Source organism: Bombus pyrosoma, linkage group LG4 (assembly GCF_014825855.1).
Source record: "Bombus pyrosoma isolate SC7728 linkage group LG4, ASM1482585v1, whole genome shotgun sequence".
NCBI lineage: Eukaryota > Metazoa > Arthropoda > Insecta > Hymenoptera > Apidae > Bombus > Bombus pyrosoma.
The window spans coordinates 7,832,665-7,860,588 of NC_057773.1; the positions used below are offsets into that span (position 1 = coordinate 7,832,665).

At 36.8% G+C, this 27,924-nt stretch overlaps 1 protein-coding gene across 3 annotated transcripts in view; it reads right to left on the reverse strand.

Moving 5' to 3' along the window:
* The window catches only part of LOC122567059 (mucin-17-like), a 381,861-nt gene that overhangs the window by 115,614 nt on the left and 238,323 nt on the right, over positions 1 to 27,924 (reverse strand). For all 3 annotated transcript variants that reach the window (XM_043725153.1, XM_043725154.1, XM_043725152.1), the window contains exon 2: positions 2,141 to 2,264. In XM_043725153.1, coding sequence (XP_043581088.1) covers positions 2,141 to 2,264 — 124 coding nt within the window. The remainder of the gene's footprint in view (positions 1 to 2,140; positions 2,265 to 27,924) is intronic.

A 27,924-nucleotide genomic window follows, 5' to 3' on the forward strand; every position in this document is an offset into this window, starting at 1 on the left:
GCAACTATGACAGACAATTGGTTTATTTACTGAATATTATAGTTTGGATATTTTATACGTCTATATGTATTCTCTATATTATATGCGTTCTGTGAATTTTCGCATCTTCAAATTTCCAATAAATGTACAAAAATCCGCGGTCTAAGTAATAATATAGTTCGATAAGCTGGTACGAAGTTCGTTTTATTGGCTGACAGATAATTGTTTCGCATATACACTGAACGTTTATACAAATTTATATCATTATGAAAAGAATTAAGCAAAGGGAACTTAAATAGAACTTTCTTTCATCCATAGAATATTACGCTACATATTTTTCTCTAGATATTTTGTACATTTCGTTCGCACAAAATTCGTACATTTTTCAGAAGCGCATAAACATTCCCAGTCTATTTATGTACGATGAATCGTATCGTTCGTGTCGTGTAGATGTATAGTATCCTTTTGTTGTTTGTGGAAAGATTTACATCATGTACATACAATAAGCTTTAAAAACATAGGATTATATTATGTATTATCTACGAGATCAGATGTCTTGATACGTATGAATAAATTTACATGCGATTACTATGATACTTATGAAACGTATAATACAACCTAAGGAAACGAAGGAAGTTCGTCAGTCCTGTTTCATTCTTCGGTTAGCTTTTCAATATTTTCCCTAACGTCATTTGCACGTATTCCACGCATTCGACGTGAACATTTCGCGCACTTAATGATATCTCCACAGACACCCGATAAATAGACAAACAATGTTCGACTACTGAGCGCAATTAAGCGTAGCTGTGCTGCAACGAGTCATGCATCCCATAGACTTTCACTAGCGCGAGACGCGTGACGATGGAATCGTTCGCGAGGAAAACGCGAAATGAATTCCAAAGGAGCATCGTCGATTCGACGCGGCTCTCCAGCCAGTCTGCCGTGCGTTTTACACGCTTCTTCGCCTCTCTCTTTCACCGGACGTTGCACGCGCGCGTTTACACAGCATCATCGCTCGCGCAACATCGAGTATTGACTCATTGCACGAGGAACGTCGGCCACGGAGATTTCTCAGGCCAGATTACGACAAGAACATCGTTGGTCGTTTTGCTACACGACTCGCGATTTACTCGCGACAGGCATCGACGTACGCGCCGCGCTTTTTACGAGCCTCGTTTCTTCCATTCGGACTTCTTGTCGCAAACTACACGGCTGATTTATTTAAATTGCGTTTCATCGGCCAATGCTTTAAATCGCGGTCGGCCTCTTAAGGACGTCTCCAAGATGGATATCGATTCCGCCAACGGAAATATCACTTTTTCCGCGAATGTATTTGAAAAATGTTCGATTGCACCAGAAAAAGAAATTGTATTTAAAATATGTGTTTGATGAATTTGGAATTTTCGCTGGTTTGTACCGTATATCGTGATCGGTTCATTAAACATGTAGATACTGCAGTGAAAGTGCTGTTCGAGAATTCCAGTAATTTTGTACTTATCCTTCATTGTGATTGCGTATCCAATATTAATTGTAGCTTTCTACTTTAATTTCTAATCGATATTGCCGTGCCATACGTGATTCGCAAAAATCATTTAGGCTTAGACTATTTCCTTTTAATTTGTATTCTATATTTGACGCGTTGAACATTATCAATGGCATTACCTCAGCATGCTTCAAAATTAAATAATCTGTCCCTGATTTAGATTGTCGTGATCACATATGATCCAACGATACCGCGAATTATCCTTAAATCGTAAAATTGTAGAGATTGCATAATAGATAATCTCAAAACGTTTCTTACAATTTAATTGCCTCGATATTTAATATTGTAGATTTAAATAATGTAGCGTGAATGGAATGCTTTGATGCAGCAATAATGCAGAGTCTCTAACATCGAAAGGAAATTATAATGTGAATGTTTCTTTCCAACCTATATTTCATGCTCATCGAATCGGTCACAATACGCGTGCAACTTATGATTCGCCTCTAAATAAAGCTTGCGCAGTTCTTTATGAAAATAGCCTTCGAACAATACGCCGATGTTTGAAATGACTAACAGCCGCCGCGTATGCTCGTACGACAATAATTGCAGCAATTTAACAGGCACGGTATACGTGAAACGATCGTGACTGAGCCCAAATAAAAATGACTGCGAACATACCTTGGGGTCGAAGTTGAAGACCTGTTCAGGTCTTAGCGGACACTCGAGACCGCATTTGCAGGTTCCCACTGTTGTCAGGTACTCCTTCAGTTGATCCAGCGAACCCAGCGCTGTGCTGCTTGGACTGTAACAAAATAAGACAAAAAGTTAGTAAACGAAGCAGTAGCGTACCAGGCAAAAGAGAAACGCAAAGACGTTGAAAAAGCATACACGGTCGTCCATAGAAATCTTTTACAATCGAGGCAATGAAAGTATCAAGAAAGAAGTATGCATTACTAACTCCAATATATTGCACGACAGATGAGAAAGACGATCCTTAAATAAAATTCTTTATCGAAGGTTACACGTACAGTGACTCGCGAAAGTATTCATACGCTTGTCGACATCTTCTATGAACATATTATTTGTGTTGTAAATAAACGAAATAGTCTGAAATTTTATTAGTATTGTAATCACATCTACCTATAATGACTACATAGAATTTTCGACAATTCTGAGAATTGTATATGCAAGTTATAAGATATTTAGTACAGTACTATGCGGAGATAAAAAATCATTTGTATTAAACAGGCAATCGTACACAATATTAATAAATTTCAATATACAATGGGACCATCTTTGATGCTTTTTATATGATTGAAAATAAATATTCGTATCGCGAATATACTAATTTCTGTACTAAATATAAGTTTGCAGTGAATACGTATCTTGTCCTTCCATGTATATTTTCAGATTGGATACAAATCTCCCCAATATAATCTTGGCAATCGCGTCTCGTTATAGCTCTAATGAAATGTCAAGATCTTTTATATAACACGCGTGATATACGTAAGTGTACGAATATTTTTGTTGTAAATACGTAGGTGGGATAAGTAAGAGAAGACGCAACACGCTACGAAAATTAAAACGTCTTCTCTTATTTTTCCCTGTGCGAAGTTTCAATCGTGTTTCTGCGCCATACTTCCAGCATTGGGAGGAAAGCCAACGAGCGATATCAAAGATAAATTAACCAACTCATAAAGAAGCTGTAGCGGTGAACGAGGGAGTCGATGTTTCGAGGGGAGCGGCAAATAGGCGTTTCATAATTTCACCGGCTGCGTCGATGAGCTGGAAGGAGACGGTTTATTACCTACAGACATCGCTTGTTTGGTGAGACCGGACAGTAATGGTTCGAGGACGTTTGCTGAGCGACCAACGAATTACATTGAGGGGATCCTCGCCGATAATTCTAACTGGCCCTGTGAAATGAAAACGGTTATCGATGTTCGTAAAGGGGGCCGAGTTATTGCATCGCTTGGATTGCTGGCAAATTTTCTGCAAAGGGTGCTTTACGATTGAGAGTTACGACTTCTATATACTACGATTCCCTCATAGAAATTTGTAGTTTTTTTCTTAATATTTTTATACTTAATCTTGTTAATCGAATCGTTTCTTCGGTAGGAAATTACCATAATCGTTTTTTAATGTCGAATTTATCAATTTTATGTACTGCACCTTTTTCTTCGTGATTCTGTACGATGTTCATGAATTTATACAAATTCTCTGTGCATGTTTCTTGACTCCTTTTACATGTGCATATTTAATTAACAATGTTAATTGTTTAACGAATACTCGCTAGTTAACTTTGTTCCTTTTTTGAATAAAAATGGCCAAATATACCAAAAACTACAGATCGATTATCCCCTTTGTTCGCAAGAGACACGTGGCTAAAATTTACTTTCAGTATGTATCTTGCAACTTTTTATAAAAAGATAAGTGTACAAACGTGACAGATTTAACGTTGGATTTTGCAATTGTTCCGAAGAACAAAAAACGCGACTCGTTGTATCTTTCCCCTGTGATCTTCACACAAATTAATTAAACATTCGTAATCCGTCAACCTTCTAGTTAGAATATACAATAGAAGGATCCTTGATTCGTTTATTATTATCCAAATAGAAACAAACACCGTAGAATATCAACAACTGTATAAATCATTTTTACGCGTCGTCAACATCTGACCTATTTCGCCGTATTTAAGCAAACGAAATTTCGGAAGACGTAATCCGGCAAAGCTGCATAAAATGTTTCGCATTAAGCGTAGTCAAAGGTCTCTCTGCGTTTCACGTTGGTAACATCGTTCGGCCGACAATTTGCGCGATTAACGCGTTCAATCTCCCGGCATTAAGCGTCGTTGCATTTTTACCTCGTTAGCATTTTCATTTGGCGCGGTCTAGAGGCTGGGAGTAATTGAAATTCCGCAATTAATCTGGAAACACGGCCGTCATAACGCGAAGGGAAGGACGAGGTCTGGTCTCTGGTAGGCCGTCGAACGGAAAGACGGTTTATCACCTATCGCTCTCTGACGTCGAATCCCCGACAGCGATGCTTTGCAAGCAACTAATTCGACGAAGGGATCTTCGCCAGGCGGTTCGGGTTGAATCAACGAGCTGAAACGGAGGCAGGGTCGCCCGCTTGTATATTGATTACCTTGTAGAGGGACAGAGAGACTTTGTTTCAGAGTACTTTGCAGCTTCCTAAACTAATAACCTCGGGCGCTTCATCCCGGCATTATAACCTCGGGGGAAGGCTCGCCTTTCCCGTCCGATCCCGGTCCATAGGAATCCTCCTGGCAATTATTTCTCGTGACAACAAGACGAATTCGCGCACCCACGTTCGCGCTAATTTGCGCCGAATTCGATTTGTTCGCCGTACTGCCAGCCCACCACCAGCCCCTTCTCGCGTCTGCTCTCCACCCTTTGTCACGTCCGCTATGAATTATGAAATACATATTTTCACTCTGGCCGCGAGTTAGTCGCGGATTATTATTAGCCTTCTACAGGAAGTTAGCTGAAATTGTGTGTACACATTGCGTGAAATTCAGGCCGCATTCTCGAACGAGTGATGGAATAGTGAGTTAGCTATGGCAAAGGTTTATAGAAGTATTCCCAACAAGATGATTGGCAACTGAGATTGAGTTATGTGGTCGAGTTGTGTATTTGGTTGACGTTTTTAGGGCTGGATATGTGATGCATACACGTAACATATAGCTTATAATTTCCAATATGTTAGAGTCTTTGTAAGCAGAACGTTTGCTCCAAGAAAAGGAATATTGATTATAATCTTTTCATTTAGTTTGTAATCTACGCTGTAGGTAGGTTCGATCAGCATATTCGCGTAAATCAAATTTCATTAGTATTTAGAAATCTTGTTAATATAAGCTCGAGCTATATCTGGATTATGGATAAGTATAAATAAAGGAAAACAATAAGGTATTTCTTTACATATTCACACCATACTAAACACAAATTTTACGAGTTTCAGATCTTCACACGATTGATATTAAAATTTTGTATACACCTCTTAATTGAATAAAGACAAAAGACATATAATTATATAATTTACTGGGAATTATTCCAAGATAATCAACACTGTTAATTACCGTGAACAGTTTCAGAATCAACTTGAAGATACATGTTGCATTAAATTAATATTTTTTTAATGATAAGATTTCTTCCCTACGTTGCTGGTGAATTATCTCAACTTTCTCTATATCTACGATGGAAATGGAATTATATTCAGGCTATTATTAACGTTGGCATAGTAATCAAAGCGCCTTGCCACATGTAGAAGTTGTAATAGAGAATATGCGTAACTATATTATGAATGAAATAGCATTGAAAGCATCGAGATTGTATGCAAACCTTCCGTTGTTATCTGTTATCTGAGTGAACTAGTTGGCACAGTAATTAAGAGCGTGGTTGATCAACTAGGAAAATTCGAGTAATTACTTTCCGTCTCGGTAAGACAAATTTGCTATCTACTCGGGCTGTTAATTTACCTCGGATTGAATTTGTCGAGAAACATTGGAAGCTAACAACTTGGATTTACCTGCTTGATGATTTAGTCTATTCTAAATTAACCGGAGAACAATTTTTATGATATCAAAAAATGTCTATGTCGAAAGAAGATATATACATTACAAAATCTCTTTATAAATACAATCGACTGTATTTCTGTGATTATAAAAGAGAATTTAATTATGAAAGAATCTTTATTCGATTAGCAATATCCTATTTGTAATTTCATTCGTTATTAAAATTTATCGGTTTAAGAATACAATAAAATAAAAGAATTTTTACTACGATAATCGCAATAAATAGCTGTCTACATAAAATAAGGGAGAAAAGAATCAAAGTCTGTTACGTTTCTACCTAAAATTTCATATCTCCACTTGATTCTAATGCATACGTTCTCGCAAGTCTATTCGAGGATGAAGCCAGGTTTGTGGGGTTCGTAAAGCAGACTTTTTCCATGCCACCCTCTTATCCCGGATTCGAAATGCAAAATCCTTGGCGATGTATCAACATTCACGGAACCATAGACCCAGACTGGATTCCCGACTACCAGAGAAAATAAGAATCGAGGGTGGAGAATTCTCCACGTGGTCGCATAACCTCCCTCGCCTAAGAATGGAGGAAAGCTTGTATCATAGATAATGCCGTAACATTTTCACGAAGAAAATCTGTAACGGAATATGAGAACGTGCATACGATTCGATAAATAATCCATATAACGTGGATGTCTACGGCGATTGAATTTATTTTATATCTAACGATATTTCTATTAGAAGTAGTATATCTGGAAATATTTATATTTCAGGGCTTATACAGCGGAGAAATTATTTTACCCGTGACATTACAAATTTCGAACTTTTCTCCTCTCCAGACAATCAGCACGATGCGTGTACTTCATTTTGAAAGTAGCACAAAATAATTAACATGTTCACGCTTGGTAATTTTACTGAGATCTAGAACAGTACAAGGTTCTACATTTAAGACTAGGACAAGCATTTGGAAAGTTAGCTTTCGAATATTATACTTTATATTAATTGTTATTATTACCTATTTGAAACAAATACAAGAAATCCTTATTTCCTCGGCATTATTGATACTTGATGTGTCCGATTATTAATCATGAGAGGGCATAAGAAGTACTATGTATGGCGTCAGCAACTGCATTTTAATGCGTTAATTCTTCGAACTATTCTATACTAATCTCGCTCTTATTAACAGATAGAAAGATTTTTAACGTTCGAAAAAATTAAAACTAACTTCTATATGAAATCGAAACAAGAAGGAATAAATATCAAAGACTAATTCTCTCGCATTGCAAACGACGCGTAAGATAAAACAATTAAGTAGCAGCTGATAAACAGGTATTTGATAATATTCTTGCGGAAAGATAAATCTTTTTATTTTGTGACGCAGGAGTCGATATCGTGAGCAACGACGAGACCGGTAACTTATTTTCCTATAAAACCGCGACAACGGATTCAACAACACAGCTGTGATTCCATAAATAAGGGTTGCGAGGAGTTCCTCCCAATTTCAGTTAGCACGTGAAGTGCGCCGAGGCATGTTGCACAGAGTAAAGAGGCACGGTGGATGAATTATATCGGTTGGAAAGGCTGGCTAAGCTGCTTGTCCTCGTAAAGCGAATTCTGCCACCAACGAAACCAACATCAGCTTTTACGATGCCACCCACCCTTCAGGCTCCACCCCAGACCTTGTCGAATTATTCTTGTTCTTGAAGCTGTATCGTACCTGTTGTTTACCGTACGATTTGTCATGATTCTTTCCGCAAGGACAGCTACCTATTTTTAAAGGAAGTTACGCTCATTTAAATTGAAGTATCTGCGAGATGAAGAGAAAATGCTGACAGACGAGTGAGTCACGAAAGACGGACAAAAATACGTAAGGAATTTCTTTTCTTATCACATTACAGCAAAAAGAAGAATATTATTTTCATGTGCATTTTTAATACCTGAAAAAAAATCTATTACAATTTTCAGTATAATATAATTAAATTAACGGGTATATTTCTCTTGCACTTTTTTACCAGAAACATTCCTAGATTGCATCATCTTCGATCATATCGCAATGTACGATGCTTAAAACAAGGATGAAAATTACGTAAAATGAGGTAAGAAACTATTTATATTTAAGATATATAGAATAACAGGTGCGTTCCGCTGTAGTAATTTCATGGGAGCAAGGTCAGTGAAATATGAACATAGGTATTATTCCTCGATATAAATGGTTTGATCAACAAGCTGCTTTACCTACTCAACATTGTACCCTACTGTAATAACAAAAAACCGTTATGATAATGGAAACAATTTTATGATATAAACAACTCGTTCCAGGACCGATTAGATCAAACAGATAGACAAAAACGAATTATTCTTTCGTAATTGTATTTGCGCATAAATTACTCTTCTTATCCTTCGCCAAGATCAGGAGAAGATTAATGAAAATGATACGCGTAAGAAATTTCATAAAGAAAATGTATAGCTCATTTTATTTATAGCGATATAGAAGCGCTGTGAAAGATAGGTCGTGCTTCACAATTTGCATATTAAAATCTTTCGATAACCAAATTAAAGTTGGAGATTTGAAGAGATAAGAGCCTCTGACCTTAATCCTACAATAATTGAAAAACGCAGAACGTTGCACGCAATTCTAGGTATCGCTTGAAATCTTAGGTCTTTACGATTACCATTATACTTTCTTACGAGGAAAGGAACATTAGAGTTTTTCACTTTAACTTGGAATCCAGGAAGTAATAATGCTATTGCTGTCACGTGCACAAATAACAATCGACTGGATATTCCTTGAATCCAAATAACTCAAGAACTCTTTACAATATAAAACATTCACTCGCGGTGTCAGTCAACACGTTTCAAAGCAAAGACACGTCGCGTCTGTAAATTTTAATTCAATCTCGTTTTATAGGACTAATTTAACGCACGTATGCGCGAAGCAGAATAAGTCGGAAGGTGATGAACACGTTTTTCATATTCAGATCGCAATATCCTTTGACCAACAATATTGCACGCGTGCTGCTGACAAAACGTGACGTTAGAACGGTCAGGTTCCCATAACCCTCGAGACTCGTGTCTGTGCATGTATCTGAGGTTGGGAATGCCGTTGGCGCGTGGACTATACTTATCTACGATCTATGAACAGTTTACCCTTCATACAGACTTTTCCGTGGTAACATGTACGCGCGCCAGAACGCGTCCACATGTTCTTTGAAACCGCAACTGCTCGCGGTCTTCGGGACAGAACGTGGGAAGGCGAGCTGAATCCTTTCTTCCATAATGCTGCAATTCATGACTTGAAAATCAATTGCATAGCACGCTGGAGAGACCGAACGATGATAAAATCTTGTTAAATATTTCAACAGTATGGGTATTGTACACGTATTTGGAAAGATACGATGTGATACGCGGCAGAATTTCCAATAATTGAATTCATAGGAAGACCTCTTGGATGAGGGAAAATTCGAATGCTCTTCTTTGCTTGCGACTATTTCATTTTGTATTTCAAAAAGAATAATATCACTTATGGGGAAAATAAAATGTAATATTAATGTAATATTCTTTAATTAACGGTCTTTTATTATTGTTTGTAAATGTAAGCCACGTCCTTCTTAATGGCAACATTAAGTTGCACAAAGTTTTCAATAATTATAAGTTGTGCTTCAATGAATAAATGATTCTGAATTCGCGTCTTAATAAATTTATTCGTATCATAAAGCAGCCTCAAATGTGTCTACTTCTTACGTATTTACTATAGAGATTTAGTCGCTTTCCTCTTTGCAAACGTTCTCAATTATTGTTCCTTTCAAATCAAAGAATAGTTAAACAAACTTCAGTTTTATTTAACTATGCTGTTCTATTCGTTTCTTTTTCACTTTTGTAAAATATCCTTTTAGACGTGTTTTTTTAAATATTGTACAATTAATATATATTAATATATACAGAATGTAGGAAAAAGACGGGGAAAAATTTTAAGAGCATGTAGCACTCGTCAGAACAAGCAAAGATGTCTTATATTAACATGAGTTCAAAAAACACTAGTTTCGAAGTTACGAGACGTTTAGTGAATGAAAGTATAGCGTATAGTAAACCAGTTGCTTCGTTACAACGAACAGCAGTTGATCCAAGAAATCTGCTGCCAAGAGATAAAAGAAATGCCGAGGTTCGTTCAACGTGTGCGCGCTTCTACGAGAAAACGTGTCAAAGTGTGCGTTGAAACGGACTGGGGGCATATCGAACGTACTTTATGTTGCAAAGGTAATGTCTTACTGACAAAAACATCTCGCAGCTCGGAAACATGCAGTTTTTGAACCGAACGTCGCTCGACACTTTTTTGCTTGTTTTGATGAAATCGCTATATGCTTCTAAAGCTTTCCCCCGACAGTATTTACATAATACCGCGTTAGAACGTTTTATTCATGAAAAGCGTGGAACGCAGAAAAGGTAGAAATAAAATTATATCGAATACCAAAACTAAATATTCCAAAGCTATTTACATTTTAATAACATCTATTGAAATATAACGTTCATTTCGGAGCACATAGAAGAAACGCAAGAGAGAGCTTCTCAAGGAGAACAGCAGAATAAAAATGTGTGAGGACATCTCAAGTCGAGTAAACTGTTACATACCTACATCTCAGATTGATTGAATTCAAGCCGCTAGAATTCAGGTAACTTGCCTAAACGATGCTTCATACCATCGTTCGAATCGCTGGCGTACAAAGGGAATACTGGCGAGGTTTACGCAACGATTCATCGAATGCTGATACACAACGAAGACTGGAGATTACGTTTCAGGGGAACGTTCAGATTTATTTGATTCTCCTTCGAACACGTTCGTATAATCGTTTCAGCGGTATTCCAGTCGTCTGGCGTAATTGTGCAGGCAAACAATCGCGAGTATCCGAGAGCGGAGTATCCGTAAAGCGATCGAAATTGTTAAACGCGATGGCAGGCGAAGGGATAGAGGAGAGGAGCGGGTGGCGCGAGGGAGAGAAGCGGAGAAACGAAGATCACGGGTGATAAATCGTCGAAGGCAGGCCGCAACGCTAGATATACCGAGGCGTACCAATTGGAATTGGCTCGTAATTCGCGGCCATTCCGACGGATGGCTTCACCCCGATAATTACCGCTCCGTGATAAATTTATGACAGCAATAATTTACGCGGAAACTGCGGCCGACTGGTTCGATAAAGAGCGATTAACTATAAAACGAAGCTACGCGGACGCGACGCTTCGACGCGATGCGCCGCGACGCGCATCTCTCTCGCTCTCTTTCTCTTTCTCTCTACGTCTCTCCATTATACGCGATCCAACTTCAAATCGAAGGGATAAGTCTGCCGTTTACGGGATTAAACACGAACGGTGACGTCCAATTGGATTTTAAAGTCGTTTCGTGATACTCTGAAACGTTTCGCATCGTGTTCTAGGGCTTAGCATTGTATATGGCGTATCGCTGAAATTGAACATTTAAGTTATTCCTGTTGCTATTAAAGAGGAAAACAGTGGAGTTTTGGAAAAGAGGATTAAAGTAAGACACGAGGAATTTATGTTGTCTTTCAAGAATTGCATCTAATTATCTCGTATTGTATATCCTTGCAAATATACCTGTTATTTCAATATCATCGATATATTTTTTGATATTAATATTCGATGTGTGTTGTTGTAAACGATATATTGATACAGATCGTAAGAGTAAATCTTCATACCTATGACTCATTGTATTTTCCGTACTTTACTATATACTTCATACTTTTACCATTACTTTTGGTAAATTTGGACTATTGGTCCGTCAAATAATATTCATTGTATTATATCTTCTTATTTGTACTCGTGAAAAATATTAACTGATATTAGCGAGTCTGGATATATTCTATATCGAAGAATTTCACACAGAGCGTACACGATAAAACGTCTATTTTCATTACGCGTTTCTATCTTGGAATTTCGAAAATCTTTATAACCCAGATTTTTATTATTGTCTAGACTTGCTAATATCATGCAAGCATAGTACATTAAGCGAATATTTATACATATTAGAATGAAAAAAAAAAAAAAATACTAGAACTAGATTTTACTAAATCTCATCATATGTACGAGTAAACATTAACGAAAAATTAGCATAATAAGATAAATTGGCATATAAATCGGTTATATCGTATACTATTAAAGACCTAAAAGCAGTGGAAATAGATCAGTGAAAATAAATACTACACGAATACCACCTCGAGTGTTGCTTCTAACCAGTTAAAAAATCTGTGGTTGGTGATCAGTGATCCGTGATCAAGCTGGAGCATGAGGGTTTTAAATAGATTATAGCTGTAAGGCGCGCGTCAACATAAATGCGTCATCAAACTTCTAACGAAACTAATTGCAATGCTGCTGGCAAACCGTCAGAACAGTCTTCCAAAAGGACACGCTTTACACCCGGAAGTCTCGATATTAACTGTACCTTCCCCCTCTATTAGCGCTTTAAAGAAACCGCACTCGACGCTTGTAATGTACACAAAATGTCTGCATACAGTCGTGCGTTACTTTGTTGAAAACGTTCATATATCTGTCAGTTTAAAACGATTCTTTTAATTTTTTTTAACAATATTATTTCATCAATAATTTCTTTTCGGAAAAATCTTACTACTCACCTAATTCGTATTCAAATGAATACCCTCGTCGTCTCTCAATTGTTCGTCATTTAACGACGAAACACGTTAACGTAATACACTGGCATCTAAATTCTTTTTTCGTACAGAAAATACCGATTCGTGATTATAGCTCACAATTGTCAACGCTATAATAGCGCTATAATTCTTGGACGAAAAATTGAGTTTAACTACTGAGATCATTCAGAGCGCGCATAAACTAAAACTTTATTAGTTTCAGATGGAGGATATCTAGAATTAAAATATTAATCTTGCAAGTACTTCACTTTCGTCATATTTAATTTATACTTTATCTTACTTTAATCAATTATTCTATTAAGCTACAAAAGTCTAAATTGATAGAACTTAGAATTCAGAAATATTTCAAATGGTACTTCTACAAATTCGTAATACTCTTTTTATCACTGTAGATACAGTCTTAATTTTCTAAAAAAAAAAAAAAAAATACCTTAAACCACACAATGTTTAGGAGTTGAATTAATATTAATAATTACATTAAATATATAATACCGTAAAAAATGCATCATGGTCTGAATTCGAAATAGCCCCACGAAGGTTTTAAAAGTGAAACCGTCCCAATTCCTGCGCGTTCAACATCCAACCAATTTACCACACGCACCCATTCACTTCTTTTAAGAAAAATTCGCTTACCAAAGCGTAAAGCTATCGGCAAGAATCCACGCGTTTCAGTCTCGAACGGAAGAAAAAACGGTAAACGCGGTTAACGCGTAAACGAGCGGAACACGTAACGAAAGGGGCGATCGGGAAGCATTCGTATCGAGACGAAGCTCAGCCTCGTTCGCCGCTGCGTTGGTCCAGGACACGAAAACAGCGCAACTCGAACGCGCCGCCACAAATCAATAATCCCATTCGCAAGATCGTTTGTGTTCGATCAATTTCGGTGTCCATTACGGTTCGAAGAGAGCGGTCTCTATCTGCGGCCAGGTTTGCGGCACGATATTATCGGGCGAAGCAACGCGCAATCGTCCAGAGAGTGGGGAGTCCAGTGTGCAGGAGGGCTGAGAGAGAGAGAGAGAGAGAGAGAGAGAGAGAGACGAGGAGGAGATCGAATAATTTTCGACCACGAAAAGTGAAACGTTAACGGCGGCCGATCACGAACCGCTTGTTTCCTTCGGCTGTTTTGCACTTTTGTGCATGCGAGTTTGGACTCGCGGGCCGCGCGATTCGGCCCGGCAACGAGCCAGACAGAGACCAATAGGCAACCATTTCGCAACGTTGGATCAGCCGTAGATTGCAGTCATTTGCCGACATAAATTGCATGGCCGGGTAATCGTCCCGTGCGGAGAAACGAGAGCCGTTATACAGTGTGCACGTCGAAAACGCCTCGGATCGAGAAAAAATCAGCAGAGTTCTCCCCGCGGAGAGAATTCTCTCTTCATTCTTCGACGATGGATTCCCGGTACGCGGAAGATGCTCACGGCGATCCCGAGATCACTTCCAGTGAGCCGCGTACACGATGATTGCTCGATCGGTGTCGAGATCGAGTTCGATTCGTTCCCTTTCGTTTCGTTTCGTTTCACGATGCTTCTCACCGTTTCCAGCGATTTTCCTGCCTCCGTGGGAGCAGCACGAGAGAAAGTGATTAATTCTCGCTGGTATGGGAAGGCGATGTGGAATGGCAGGCAGAGTGGAAAAAGAGCAATTTGTTTCCAATGATAAGATTCTTAATTAATTGTGCACTCTCCCTGACTGAAAAATGTAATTTAATACTGCCCGTGCTTGGTATACGTGAACGTATTTAACCAGTTAGATGTTGTACAGATTACTGGTGATCAATAATATATTAAATCAATGTGATGAAATCCTTAATTCATTGAAAAGACGCGTAAGGAAATTTTAATTCTATTTACCTCCTAGTTTCTGGAAATAGAACAGCAGTTCGCGTTCTATATAAAAGATGCGACATTATCTATCTATAGTGACTACATATGCGCTTGTAGCAAATTATAAAAATAATAATTTATAGACTTAGAAATTATTTGATTGAAAGAAAATCACACTCGTACTAATGAATCGCGTTTTCATTTCTACGTTTACAGAATGCTTTTATCCTTTTTGAGATGATGAAATATATATTTTTGGGAAAAGAAGATTGATTTGAAGTCATAAAAACATGAAAATGATACATTGGAGGAAGATTCAGTTATATGTTTTTCTTTTTTTTTTTTTTTTCGTAATAAACACAAGTTAATCAAAAAAGAATACTTTGAATTTCAAATAGAAGGATACTTGTTAGAAGGATACTTATTGTTAAATAGTTAATAATGACTAAGTTCTAAAAATATAAAACCTATTATTATACTTATTAAGGTATAATCAGTAATTACAATCTCTATAGAAAGGAAATAACTATACTAACTCACTAGTATAATTTTTTATCGCACGCGATAAGGATAAAAACACAATAATAGTTTATCAAACGGCGGAAGCAGAAAGAGAAACCTTTTTCCAGAATTTTATAAATAAATTGTGTTAATGAAAACGAATCGGAACTGCGCCAGCAATTGCCACGAACAACAGGAGCAACAACACGAGGAACAAAGTTATATTTCCTTCTCACGCTGAAATACGAGTAAACGTTCTAAAACCAGTAAACGTTAGCATGAATATTTACGGCGTTAGGCAGATTTGTTTCCGCTACAACCGCGATCTTTCCCAGACTTTTTACGATGGAACTTCACTACGAACGAGCTCGTACGATTATCAACAACAATGTACGCATTAGCAGATAAGATTATCGCTGCTCACGTTGCGAATTCCGTTGATAACGTTGCATAGCGTGAATTCTTATGCTGAACGTAGACGTAGGTTATGTACGTATTATGTACGTTCTCTGCGATGGTCACTGGACAGGTAACAAAGAAACGATGAACCTTACCATGTGACGTGGCACGGGCAAATTAAACGATTTTTTTCTCTGCTCTATATGTCGGCTTTAATCGCTGAATACAACTTGGTATTTTTGATTAAAATATAAGTAGAATTATTACCAGAGAGGACAAAATGATTAATTCGTGATTCTTTATAGAAATTTGGATAATTTCATGTCAAATGTAAGTATATGTAGATATGAAAAACATGTTTCCCTGCTGTTGCATTATAATATAACATTTTTTCCTCTCATCTTTTGTTTCGATTTCCTTTGTACAAGTTTTATATTTTTATTTTAATCGTCGTTAGTTCTAGTGATATAGACGATTATGTGAATATTTTACAACTATCAGTAAGATGAGAATTAATTAATAAGAAATAATATAAATAAATAAGATAACATACGAGTAAAGAGATCAATATATGGAAAGTAAATGGAATTTAATGTATGTCGTGGAAGGTTTGCAATCTTGTTTATCAACAATATTCATTAGGAAATAAACTAGGAAATTTTGAAAAATAAATTTAAGTGATGACATACGTCCTTCTTTCACGAATGATGTTATAAATAATGTTAACGTGAAATAACTCGGAAAAGTGTTTATTCTGCAGAGCAATTTAATACCGTGACTAATGGAAATAAACATGCGAAGCGAAGGGAAATTTTAATAAACAACAAGCAATTTTTTTACAAAAACAAGCGAAACAAGAAATTATTCGCGCATCATACAGTCAGTTATAAAATGTTTAAAACGTTTTTCGAAATGGTAATCAAATAAATGAAAATATTAAGTAAATATTTACAATGGAACAAATGATATGAAATCTCGACAAGCGCGATTATATTCGATAAAAAGCTTCCAGGGTATATTGCATATTGATCGTCCACATAGTCGATAACAGGCTATCAGTATTTCCTGTAAGTAATATATTATATAATTTCACTTTGTATATTTTATAACTATAGTAAACAAAAAAGGAATAAAATTAAAAAATAATTTACATTCTCATTTCACGCTTAATTTTCTTGATGATATTTCTAAACGTGCAGATGAGATAAGAAGTAAAAGAGAAGTTAAACAACGATGATAAGATACATCAAATGATAAAAGTATTGAATATAATATAGCTATTTAACTTGTATGTTATTTGTTCTTTATGAAGTACACTAAAATAGCATAGTAAATCCGGAATAATCCACGATTATGATTACAATGTATACACGTAGAACGCAATTGTATCATGATCGATTCCAAATCACTATTAGCCGTTAATCTATTAAAATTTTCAATCCAATCGATCGATCACTGTTTTTGTTTAGGAAAAATTAATCGTCCTATACTATTACGAACATATCTTATCAATACATGTTTCCAAAATTCTTTGATACTGAAATAATGTAATCTTGTTTATTTCTATTACCTTCAATAACTAAAAACGATTAATAATACTAATATTAATACCAACCAATATTTCTATTACCTATAGTCACCAAATAATTCTTGATCAAACACACATAACTTTTTATAGTAATTCCATTATATTTCAATTCCACCCAAAGTATCTATTAATCTCTCTGAGAAAATAAAAAGAAAGATGGAATTTATGAAAAGTAAAACCGATAATCCGAAGGAATTGCACGATCGGATGGATAATTAACAGCACAAGCGTGCAAGACGCTGCGTTCACAAGACCAATAATGGATGGCTACATCGTTCGTGGGGGGCCACGTCCGGTGATTTTTCTCCGTGGAAAGGCACGCCGGTAATTCGAATCGGCGATCGGTCGTGAGACGCGATTAAACTAATTTCAAGACACGCGAGCGCGAGGTGTATTTTATTCGGCAGATTCAATTACAACACGCCAGCCAGAACAGACCCCGTTGGGTTCTGGCTCTCTTTCTCCCCTATCGGACATAATTCTCCGGCGAACAGAGGACGGAGTTGCTTAAGCGTGAAAACGGCATAATTCCTGCGAAAATTTAGAGCTTTATTTACTTGGCCACAAATGGAATTTCCCTGGTTTCTTTGCTGGTCGTGGCTCAAATAAAAGAGATCACTGCCAGCGGCCCGAGCCAATAAACAAGGCTTACTGCCAACTTTACGACTACGGGCCCAGGTGCACGAGAAACCACCCTCATCCGTGTCAGCCTCTCTTGTACCAAGAAGCTTATCAATCGCTCGAAAGATGCAAACCGCCGTGCTCGCCGGAATTACGACAAACGACCGTGCAAATCGGCCCTGATTTCCTTCCAGGAAGCACCCGCGCTCGAGCGCGACCGCCTCCGTGTCCCGTGGCAGCTGGAGGGACAGATTTTATGGACCTTTAGCCATTCGGTTAATGGCTGATGCATACACTTTCGAAACCATAGAAAGCTTAATAGTTGTCCCTCTTGACAAGAAGCATTGCCTTTATCGGATAACGTCTGTCTCGAAAGTCTTTTTCCTGAACCACCCTTGTCTGGATTCCGATATTTTTGTGCTTTAAGCTTGTTTCTAACGATTCTATCGAATTAGACCTTTTGTCCATCTGTTTAGTCAATTCGTTCGCAATCATTTTGTTTTGATACTTTTTATAAACGAAAGATTTCTGCACAACAAATTGTAAATCTAACTTTTACTTGAAATAATAATACAGTCGTTGAATACTATGCATTTTTATACGTACAGAAGGTACATGAATGATTCTACAGATGTAGTATTATTGGCAGTAGTCATCTTTTCTCTCTAAGATTGCGTTTTAATAAAAAAAGAGCCATAGCTTGAAGCAATTGTACTGTTCATCCTATATATCTATACTTTAAAGCTGCATATTTGTCACAAGTTAATTATTTATAGTCGATTGATGAGTGTCAGTCAATAAAAATGTGGAAAAGGATTTTTGTAATGTTAAATGAATATCCAACCCACCAAATAACACCAATAAACATTTTATATATAATGCAGAACCAAATACATAATAGTATGATATAATTACTATGATTATTATTTAATTCCAATCATCACTTTGCATACTTTGTAATTTCTTTTCGAACTTTATACACCTGCTTGTCTTTACATGGAATAGTAGCTCAATTCAAAATTATAACAAGCGAAAGGATGACATAGTGGCGGGCACGTGACTCTCTGAATTTCATTCTAATAAACCATTAATAACTTAACGACCATAGGCGCTGGCTAGGGCCGCTCATTGCCGGAAATATCTTGACCTACAACCTTAAGGATTAACACTTCGACCACGAAAATAACTCTCTCCTGTTGTTTCACGCTTGCTTTATTTTTAATTCCTTGAGGATAAAAGTCTCCAAAGAAAAACAAACGACAGCAAAGTTCTAAAATTTCCCGCTCGTGCTCTTAAACTTTCTTTCGAAACACACAATCGAAATGTTACCTCTTGAGAAGTAAAAATGTCTTTTTCTTTATATTTTATTGCTTATTTCATAAATTACGTACAACGTATTTTCCCTAAACGACGTTGTTTTGTTTAATTAATTTTTTTTACATATACAATGCTACATAGAGCATTGTTGATATATAGACTGCTTACGTTTATGCATTTTTATAGTTTTATGAATATAATTAAAGAATCGTAATCTATAGCTACTAGCTACTATAATAAATATTTCCTTTTGATTATTTTACAGATACTTGCATATTTTTGCGCTTTTAAATTTCCCACAAACACATAAACTTGCACAATATATCTACATGCTAATTTAATTATACGAATTTATTTAAACCTTATCATCTCTCAATTATCACCACAAACGACACTACAGTTTAGGCTAAGGTTACATTCAATTACTTCATTTTAAAATAAAATTAATGACATTTTTATCATGTAGAAGCTGTCATATATCATTTATGGGATAAACGTTAAAATCATACGTCACAGCTTAAAAGCATGTATTTGTACGCGTCCATAAACGCAGTATATTTTTTAAATCGATACTGAATTACATGTTATTCACAGTCAGAAAATGATACGAAATGTATCGTAAAGTATGTATTTTGAAAATAACAAGAACTGTTCTCACGAATATGAGAAAGACATCGTTGCGTGTTACTGAACAGCAGAATAGTTGCCAGAACATCCTTCTAACCGAAGATGATTTTCCCTGCAAAGGAAAACGGCTAAATGTCAGGCGTAAAGACCGTTGCGCTGTCAGAAAATTCAATGCTGAGATGCATTAATTAATTCAATTAGAGGAAAGGAAACAGGAAATTGCAACGTTCTATTTCGCTACGTCTTAACCGAATAAATAGGCTTCCTCGTGAATATAAAACGCGCCTCGCATCTGCTGTTTCGCGTTAACGATGGCCAGCTATATTTCACGAATCGGCAGCTCGGAATATCCGAGTAAGAAGACGAGATAATCGATCGAATAATATCGGTGGTCCGCTAATTTCGCGTAATTGCCAGCAACCTCGTCTACGAAGCAACCTGGCCAACTTTTTCCTTCCCTTCTCTCATTCTTTCTCTTCCTTTTTCCCTCCTTCTGTGCACCTTTTTCCCTCCGTTTTTTTTTTTTTCTTTTTTTCGTTTTCTTTTCACCCAAGGATTTCGCCTGTGGATGCGGTGATTATGCTCGGATGAAAAACACGGCCAAGTCAGAAAGACGGAAGGGTATAATTATTATTGAAAACGGGTAGCAGCGGCATATTAATTAACTAGCAACTTCCCGTTACAGCGATTCTTTTTACCTCGCCACGTTATTCGACAAAATCTGCTGACCATTAAGCGGTACCGTAGAAAAATTCGCGCGGAAATTGTTTAAAGAAATCTCCTTCGAAACATTATTTCTCGTAAAAGTGTTATCATGCGGATCCACGTTGAATGGTTGGTTGGCGAAGGAAATAAAACTTTGACGAAGAGATTCAATTTGTTTATGTAGAGCGTCCGATCTTTATCTACGCTTTATCTATAGGAAATATCTTCAAATCAAGGTCTAACAAAATATATAATATAAGGACAACAGTTTCTTTACAAATGGAAACATAGAGAATATTTGTAGGTTAATTGTTTAAATTCGACAAAATCAGAAATTTTATGAAGATACTACAATATATTTATCTTTAAGCTTTCTCAAAATTGATCTTAAAACGCAAAATTAATATCCAGATCTTGTTTATAACTCGAAATATAAAGAAATCATCGTTACCATATTACGATGTTTCTCAACTCTACAATATTTAGACCTAATATTTTACACATAATAATTTATTACATTCGATAACCAAGATATTGCACGTGAACAGAATTGGGGAGCTCTCCCTAAGTGGAATACCGATACCTTTGAATATTCAAAGACATCGAAAACAAATGTTACATATCGCTATCTCTCGTAAATAACATACATAAATAACAGTAGGGTATCATGTAGTCAAGATACATATATAGCCAACATCGATCAAGGAGCATCCCCAACTCTACCAGCGAGGGTGGATCAGCGGCAAAAGAAGCTCGCTACGTAATGGCTCAATAAATTCACGGTAAATTTGCATGGGGCAGAAATCGAAGAATCCAAGAAATTGCCCGAGCACCGGGGAAAACAGATCAACGTCGTCCGATTTCTCGTAATCGATGCTGTCGAAACGTTCCGTGGAAGCATCGCGATTACGTCTCAGATATAGACGAGAAAGCGAGTAATAAAAGAGGAAGGGAGGAAGAAAACAGACAGAACAAGTTATCGAGGGCAGATAGTAAGAGTCGAATGAAAGGGAACATAGAACGAACGCGAGGGCAATGAGATCACGAACATTCCGATTTTCTCCAGTTTGTTCCGCAGCTTAGCTGTGATCGTTCATATTGGAGTATCTTTGTTTGTGGGCCTTGGTAAATCTGTGTATTATTAGCTAGCGTTATTGATTTATTATTTAATGGTCGACGGCCGCGCAAGCGCGGGCTAAATCGGGGTTAACTGCTCATTTGCCGGAGGTACATTATGGTTTCTGCGTTTATGGCCCTCGCGGGAAAGGAGCACGTGAAAGACGAGAGAAGAATGGAGAGCTCTCTGCGAGTAACTCCATTCCTTCCTACCTTACCGTTCCTTCCTTTTAACTTATTTTACATCGTGCAAATAATATCGCGTTGTTCCGAAAGTGCTATATCGTTCGTTGTATCGGTAGTGTTTCTGTTTTCGATGATTTGTTTGGTTTTGTGGAATATTTAAAGAGGCGCGAATTCGTTTTTCATTTAGCAATATCTTACGTATAATCGTTTGCCGGTAGTTGTTTAGAATGGAATAGGCAAATTATTATACTTTTCTTGTTAGAAGAATTACAACGTGATACGAAATCAAGCTGATATCTTTAACGCTCTCCTGTTATGTTCATAAAATTATGTGTTTCAATTATTGACAAGTCGTATATAGATTGGTATAAAATCTAGCGAACTTGTAGAAAAAGGTCATCGTCATCGATTTTGGTGGGACTTGTTTTAATCGCACAACGAAAAAGATAGAAAAAGGATGTTGATCACTTTCTCAAATTTTGATCACCTTTAAAAAAGAAACACACGCACGCACATAAAATATGTTGTAATATATTCCAATACATATAACATGTTTTCGAATAATACAGAAACAGGCATATTATGATAAATTATAAAAAATAAATAGAGCTGAAATATGTACTGTGTGATGAAATAAACAGCAAGCAATCCGACTTCGGTGAATCGGATAATACAAAAACCTAATTATATTAATTTAATTGAAAATGTTTATTAATTTGAATATACAACTGATTCATATACATAGATTCGAACACAATAGGAGAGTCAATATTCAACAGGTAATATTGAAAAACAATATGTATCATAAATTCACTATATCTGTAACTCCATTTCGTTGAGCACACGTAAAAGTGTATACTAGAATCGCTTTTCATGTTATTCAAATGTATTTATTGTCAGATAGATTATTTATTGTTGTTCGAAATAACGAAATAATACCTTCTCGGGAAGGTTGTCCATTCCTACAAAAGGAATCTGTAGATTAAAAGGACAGCTCGCATAACCGGAGGGACGTTAAAAATTGAAAAAAAAAAAATGGGCGTTATTATGAAGACAAGTAGTATTAATTATGGTAATTAGCGTGTAATATGAATAATATTAAGATATGATACATCAGGGGTTGTTAAAAGTAACACAGAAGCTATTTCAGACGCCGTTCACGAGGTAACGTTTAAGAGTTAGAGACTCCATTTCCACTACCTGTTTTCTAAATAAGATAGTACAACAAAAATTTTCTTATCTACATTATGCATCTGATTGTTACGTTGTAATATACGTTATTTACATTGTAATATGAGATTAAGAGGAATATAAAACGGGGCTACGAAAGACGAGGGGAGAATCAAGGACTTTATAAATAACTCCGTTCTCCGTCTCTCTCTCCTTTTCCTTTCTTCATTTATGTATCTTGTAACGTTACACTCAAAATATTACAGTATTCAGCTTGCGCTCATTACAGTATCAGGTTGCATAATTCATTATGCAATCTACTAACGCTTCCTGTGAAACTGTGCTAATAATTTGAAAATAATATTTTACAAGCATATATATTATATCAAGCAGCTGTTTGTTATAAAAGCGCTACCGTAAAGTAATTGGACTGTCGCGGATCTATGAAGTTAGCGAAGTTAATTTGCATTCGCCAGCGCGGACGTTGAAATGTGGCCGTTGAAACCGGTAAATGACAGGTTGACAGTGTTACAAATTTAATTCCTCGATGACAATCCAGAAAATTTTAGTGCATAATAAATTCGTATCACGTATCTGATTTAACGCAATAGGATTTTCTCCGACGTGTAAATGCTCGTACGTATTTTTATCACTTTTACGATTCCCTCACAGAGTAATATTTACGTGTAACGGAATATCATGAACGAGAAATAAGTTGATATCTAATTTAGCATCACAATCGAGATACATATCAAGTTAATTACGTTCTATTAAAGTTTCCCCATTTTATCGAAATATATAATAATTTTCGGGTATACTAATTCGAAATGAAACATTTGAATGTCTGTGAATGTAGCCTTTTTAATTTTATCTATGAAAAACAATTTAAGTGACAAAGAATCGGTGGCGTAGGAATTCGCATTTAACTTTTCTGATCGATCGAAATCAAATTGTCATCGGCGAGTAATCCTCGTATGGAAGGAAATTGCTCGACAAATATCCGGAATGAAATTTTTCGTAAATGCGCTCGTTCACGATGCGATTCTCCTCGGGAAGCGGGTATTAAAGCCGAGTCACGTTCCGGGTTCTGCTCGACGCGCTATCACGAGAGAGTTCACGATTCAGTGGGAGAAACAGTTTGTTAGCCGAACAGAGAGAACAATAGTAGGGGCCGGCGATATAGGAGAACGGTTCGTCGGTTCGCAGAGTTTTAATGGGGATCTCGTCCCAATTCCGATACAATGTGCTCCGTCGAGCAAAGAGGCCAGCTTCGATGATGGGAAACGTAGCGGATTCTTTTCGCAATCTGCTCGAATTGCTCGAAAGAAAAATCGGAAATAAGAGAATTCGCGATAAACCGATCGCCGGGCAAACAAAAAGCCCGGCGAGAACAATCGTCCGTGTTCAACCCAGCTCTGATTGTCACTCGAATCGTCACGGCGCGAGATTTTATTAAAATCTCGTCGCGATATTAACGTTCCCAACGAAATTACACGGCTCGCATCTGCGTTATCGACGCGGCATTTATTAATACACTTGGCAATTATTGCCTCCGCCTCGATTTCAACTTTGCATCCACGCAGCCCCCGGTACGTGTTATTAATTTCGTAATTACATCGCGATTCCAAATTTACCGAATTAGAGTATTACGTTTTATTCGATGTTTGCTCTGAGCCGCGCTATGTACTATTTGTTCCTTCCTATATTGTCCTGTTTCAACTTGGTTCGCGTTTTCAATAGCGCAGCTATGTGGAGGGGAATTAAAGTATCGTATCGTGTTATCGAATCTGTAATTTCAGCGCGATATCAGATACACAGAGTCACAATAATTACGATTTATTCGCAGCTTTCACTCCGTTATTCATCCATGCCTTTCACCGTGCTACGGATTGATCAATTGCTTCTGGAGCAACGGAATGTTCACTACCGTACACGAAAAGGGGAAACTTATATAACCGAGTTCACGAATCTCGGAAAAAAATTAATTATAGAGCCGAAAGCAGTATATTTACACCTTTCAGTAGTACGGAGCTCAATTATTGAAAATATTAAAAAAAAAACAAGATGTAAAAAGTGCTTTTTGCAACGAATACATGACACGGCAATACACACTGTTCCGTACCGAGTGAACGTGAAATTTGCACGTCCAACTCGTTGCGAGTGGTTGCCATGGTACACTCAGTCAACCATCTGCGCCAATAAATTCTTCAACGACCACGCGATCCACTATCTCATCGATACAACCAATGATTTACTATACGCGCGATCAATAAGTGAATCAAGTAACCGTCAAAGAGGTTCAAAGAACGCGCAAACATACATCATAAACGACTGATGATGGGGATTAACGTGCTTTTCACGATTCCATATCAGTACGGGACGTTGAGTTGGCGTTGAATTATTGCAAGAAAAAGTGTCGTATAGACTACTAATGACATGTACTTTATTTACATACGTGTCCACTATTAGTAACTTGTATGCTGATTGAGAACAGGTTTACGATTTATCTTGAGCTTTACATCGTAGCATTTACATTTTGTTTGTATACTTTGTTATTCGACAATTGCTACACGAAGAAAACGAACAGATGACCGTAATCTTCGTTTTTCCATATTAATTACCACTTTCGCTGTCTTGTTTTAATGTAATGTAAATAAGTTTAAATTTTCTTCGAAATATCTTGTCCATGAAAAGGAGTTCAGGAAGAATGAATGCAGTGGACGATATGCACTTTTTCTGATTTACTACAAAAATATCAATATGAAATTGATAATCCTTGACCAATTTTCTTATATTTTAATCTTTAACACTCGTTTACTATATTCTGAGATTCAAGCACATGACAAAGATATTTAGAAAATTTCATTCTAATACGTACAATTGAAATTTTGCCACAATTAAAATCGCTGTTTAATCAGAAAATAACAATACCTCTAAATAACGAAACAAGTATTATATCTTAATACATATCACAACTCACTTTCATGATACGGGCAATTTTCGAACTGTGAAATTACATTTAATATTGCCTTATTTTTCTTAATTGAATAAAATTATAATATCGAGCCTTGCAACTTTTGGAAACGATTGGTTCGTTTAAAAAACGCTATGACGTTTGACTAAAATTTATTAATCGTCCTATGCTATCGATCGTTAAAAAAAGACTCAACTATATTTATCTATGGAAAATTATAAATTATAATATCCAATCGTAAATTATTATAAAGTTCATTTCGCTGAGAAAATAAAAATTTCTTTGAAAAATTCCGCTCCGGAAATAGTCAAAACGTACATTGTTTTCTTATCAGGCAGGTAACCCCAGGCGAAATCGTAGCAACGAGCCTGGTAAAGTGACTCAGACCTTGACAGCGTGCTCGGTGACACCGTGCCGCGTAAACCTCGTGAATCACCGTTGACCACTGCTTAATGGAAAATTCATTTTACACGGCACGCATGCACGCACGCACGCACGCACGCACGCAGTCACTATACGTATTGTATGTATATATACGGGAGCCCCTAGTTATGATAGCAGCGATTCAGATAAGCGGCCAGCTCCAATGGAACAGGTTTCCGTTTTCCTTCGCGCGTGTACGAACGCTCGCGCGCCTCTGCTCGTACAGACGCGCTACCAGTTTATCAACGTCGCTTAATTTATTGCAGGGCATAACGTTATCGGGCCGTTTCGCGAGCGACAATTTGCCTGCGCGACGACGACTCTCTGTTAATCGAAATGTAGCCGTTGATCGAGTCGACAAGCGGAATCGACGAGGAATTCCTTTTCGTTGCCGCGTCACTTCATCGAGAGGCTGAACGTGCACGAAAGACACGCGGAATGCATTTCGGTGTGTAATGGTTTATCACCCATGTTCAATTTATCAACGAAAGCTTCAGCGGCCGCAATTGCCGATCGAAATGCAATCGATGATAAAATTAACGGAGCTCCCAGTGGATTTCTCGTCGCACGAGCGCAGCTCTCTGATTAATGAATTTATTGTTAACGTATCGGTGATCGATGAGGATTCGTCTGCTTGCTTAGACGAGCCTTGAATTAAACTTGAATCGATACGCAAATTCTCGAGGAATAGGTAAATGAAAGTGACCTGATCGTTTAGTTACAAAGTGTTTATCTCGTCATGCGTGACTGTTCGATTCATAATTTATAGATGTTAGAAATAAGGATCGATATTTTAACTCTGCAATTTCTATAACTCGGGTTCTGGCAAAATGCGAGGAATTTAGTTAAGTCTGTAATTACATTTTTCAGCGATTAGATCGATTTAAAAAAACTTACTTGTATACCTAATTTAAGCGCATTTTATGGTTAACGTTACAATTAATTTTAAACTAACATTTAAAATTTATTTGGACTTCGTATCTCGTCTAAAGACAACGCTACAATATAAAGCTAATTTTTGTTCTTTTATCACTCCGATGCGCGTTTAATTATTCACACTCATACAAGATTTATTTATTTCTCTATCTGCAATAAAAAGCTGCATTGAATATTAAGCTTTAATTGAATTTTTTACTTGATTGGCAGGGAATTAAAAATTTGATTAAAACGCGAAATGAAATATAAATAAAAATATACGCGTTGATTATTAAATACATGGATATTTTACACAAATATTAAGTCCAATTCTTTTATATGTACATACTCGACCTCTCAACGAGTCAACAGATTCGGAAATAAATTTCTTGTAAAAAAAAAATTCAACAATAAATACCTTTCTTTTCTAATAGAGTACACTTTCAGCAATAAAATAAAATTATTTCAGAAACCATGACAAACCTCTTTATTTGAAACTGTAGATACAATTTGCGAGTGTAACGTACCCGCGAGTTTATCAAATTTCCAAACCGTGCGTTTATTTCCAGAGCAAACATATCACGAAAACCTTACGTTATTTGCAAAAAAAAAGAAATCTCCTTCCAATTAAATAGCGAGACATTCGAACTGCCTTTCTCAATTTACACTCAACCCATTAATAATCAGCTCGTATAATATATTACAAGTTAATTTCCCAAGCTGTTTTAAAATTACGTCGAAAGTTACTCGATATCATTATCCGGCTTATTTGCAAAATTACACGAAAACAAAACAGGTTTAAAATTAAGTTGGCGGAGGGGCGAAATTTAATGGGCACCGAGAAATTTATTTGTCATTGCCGCGTGTTACTGAA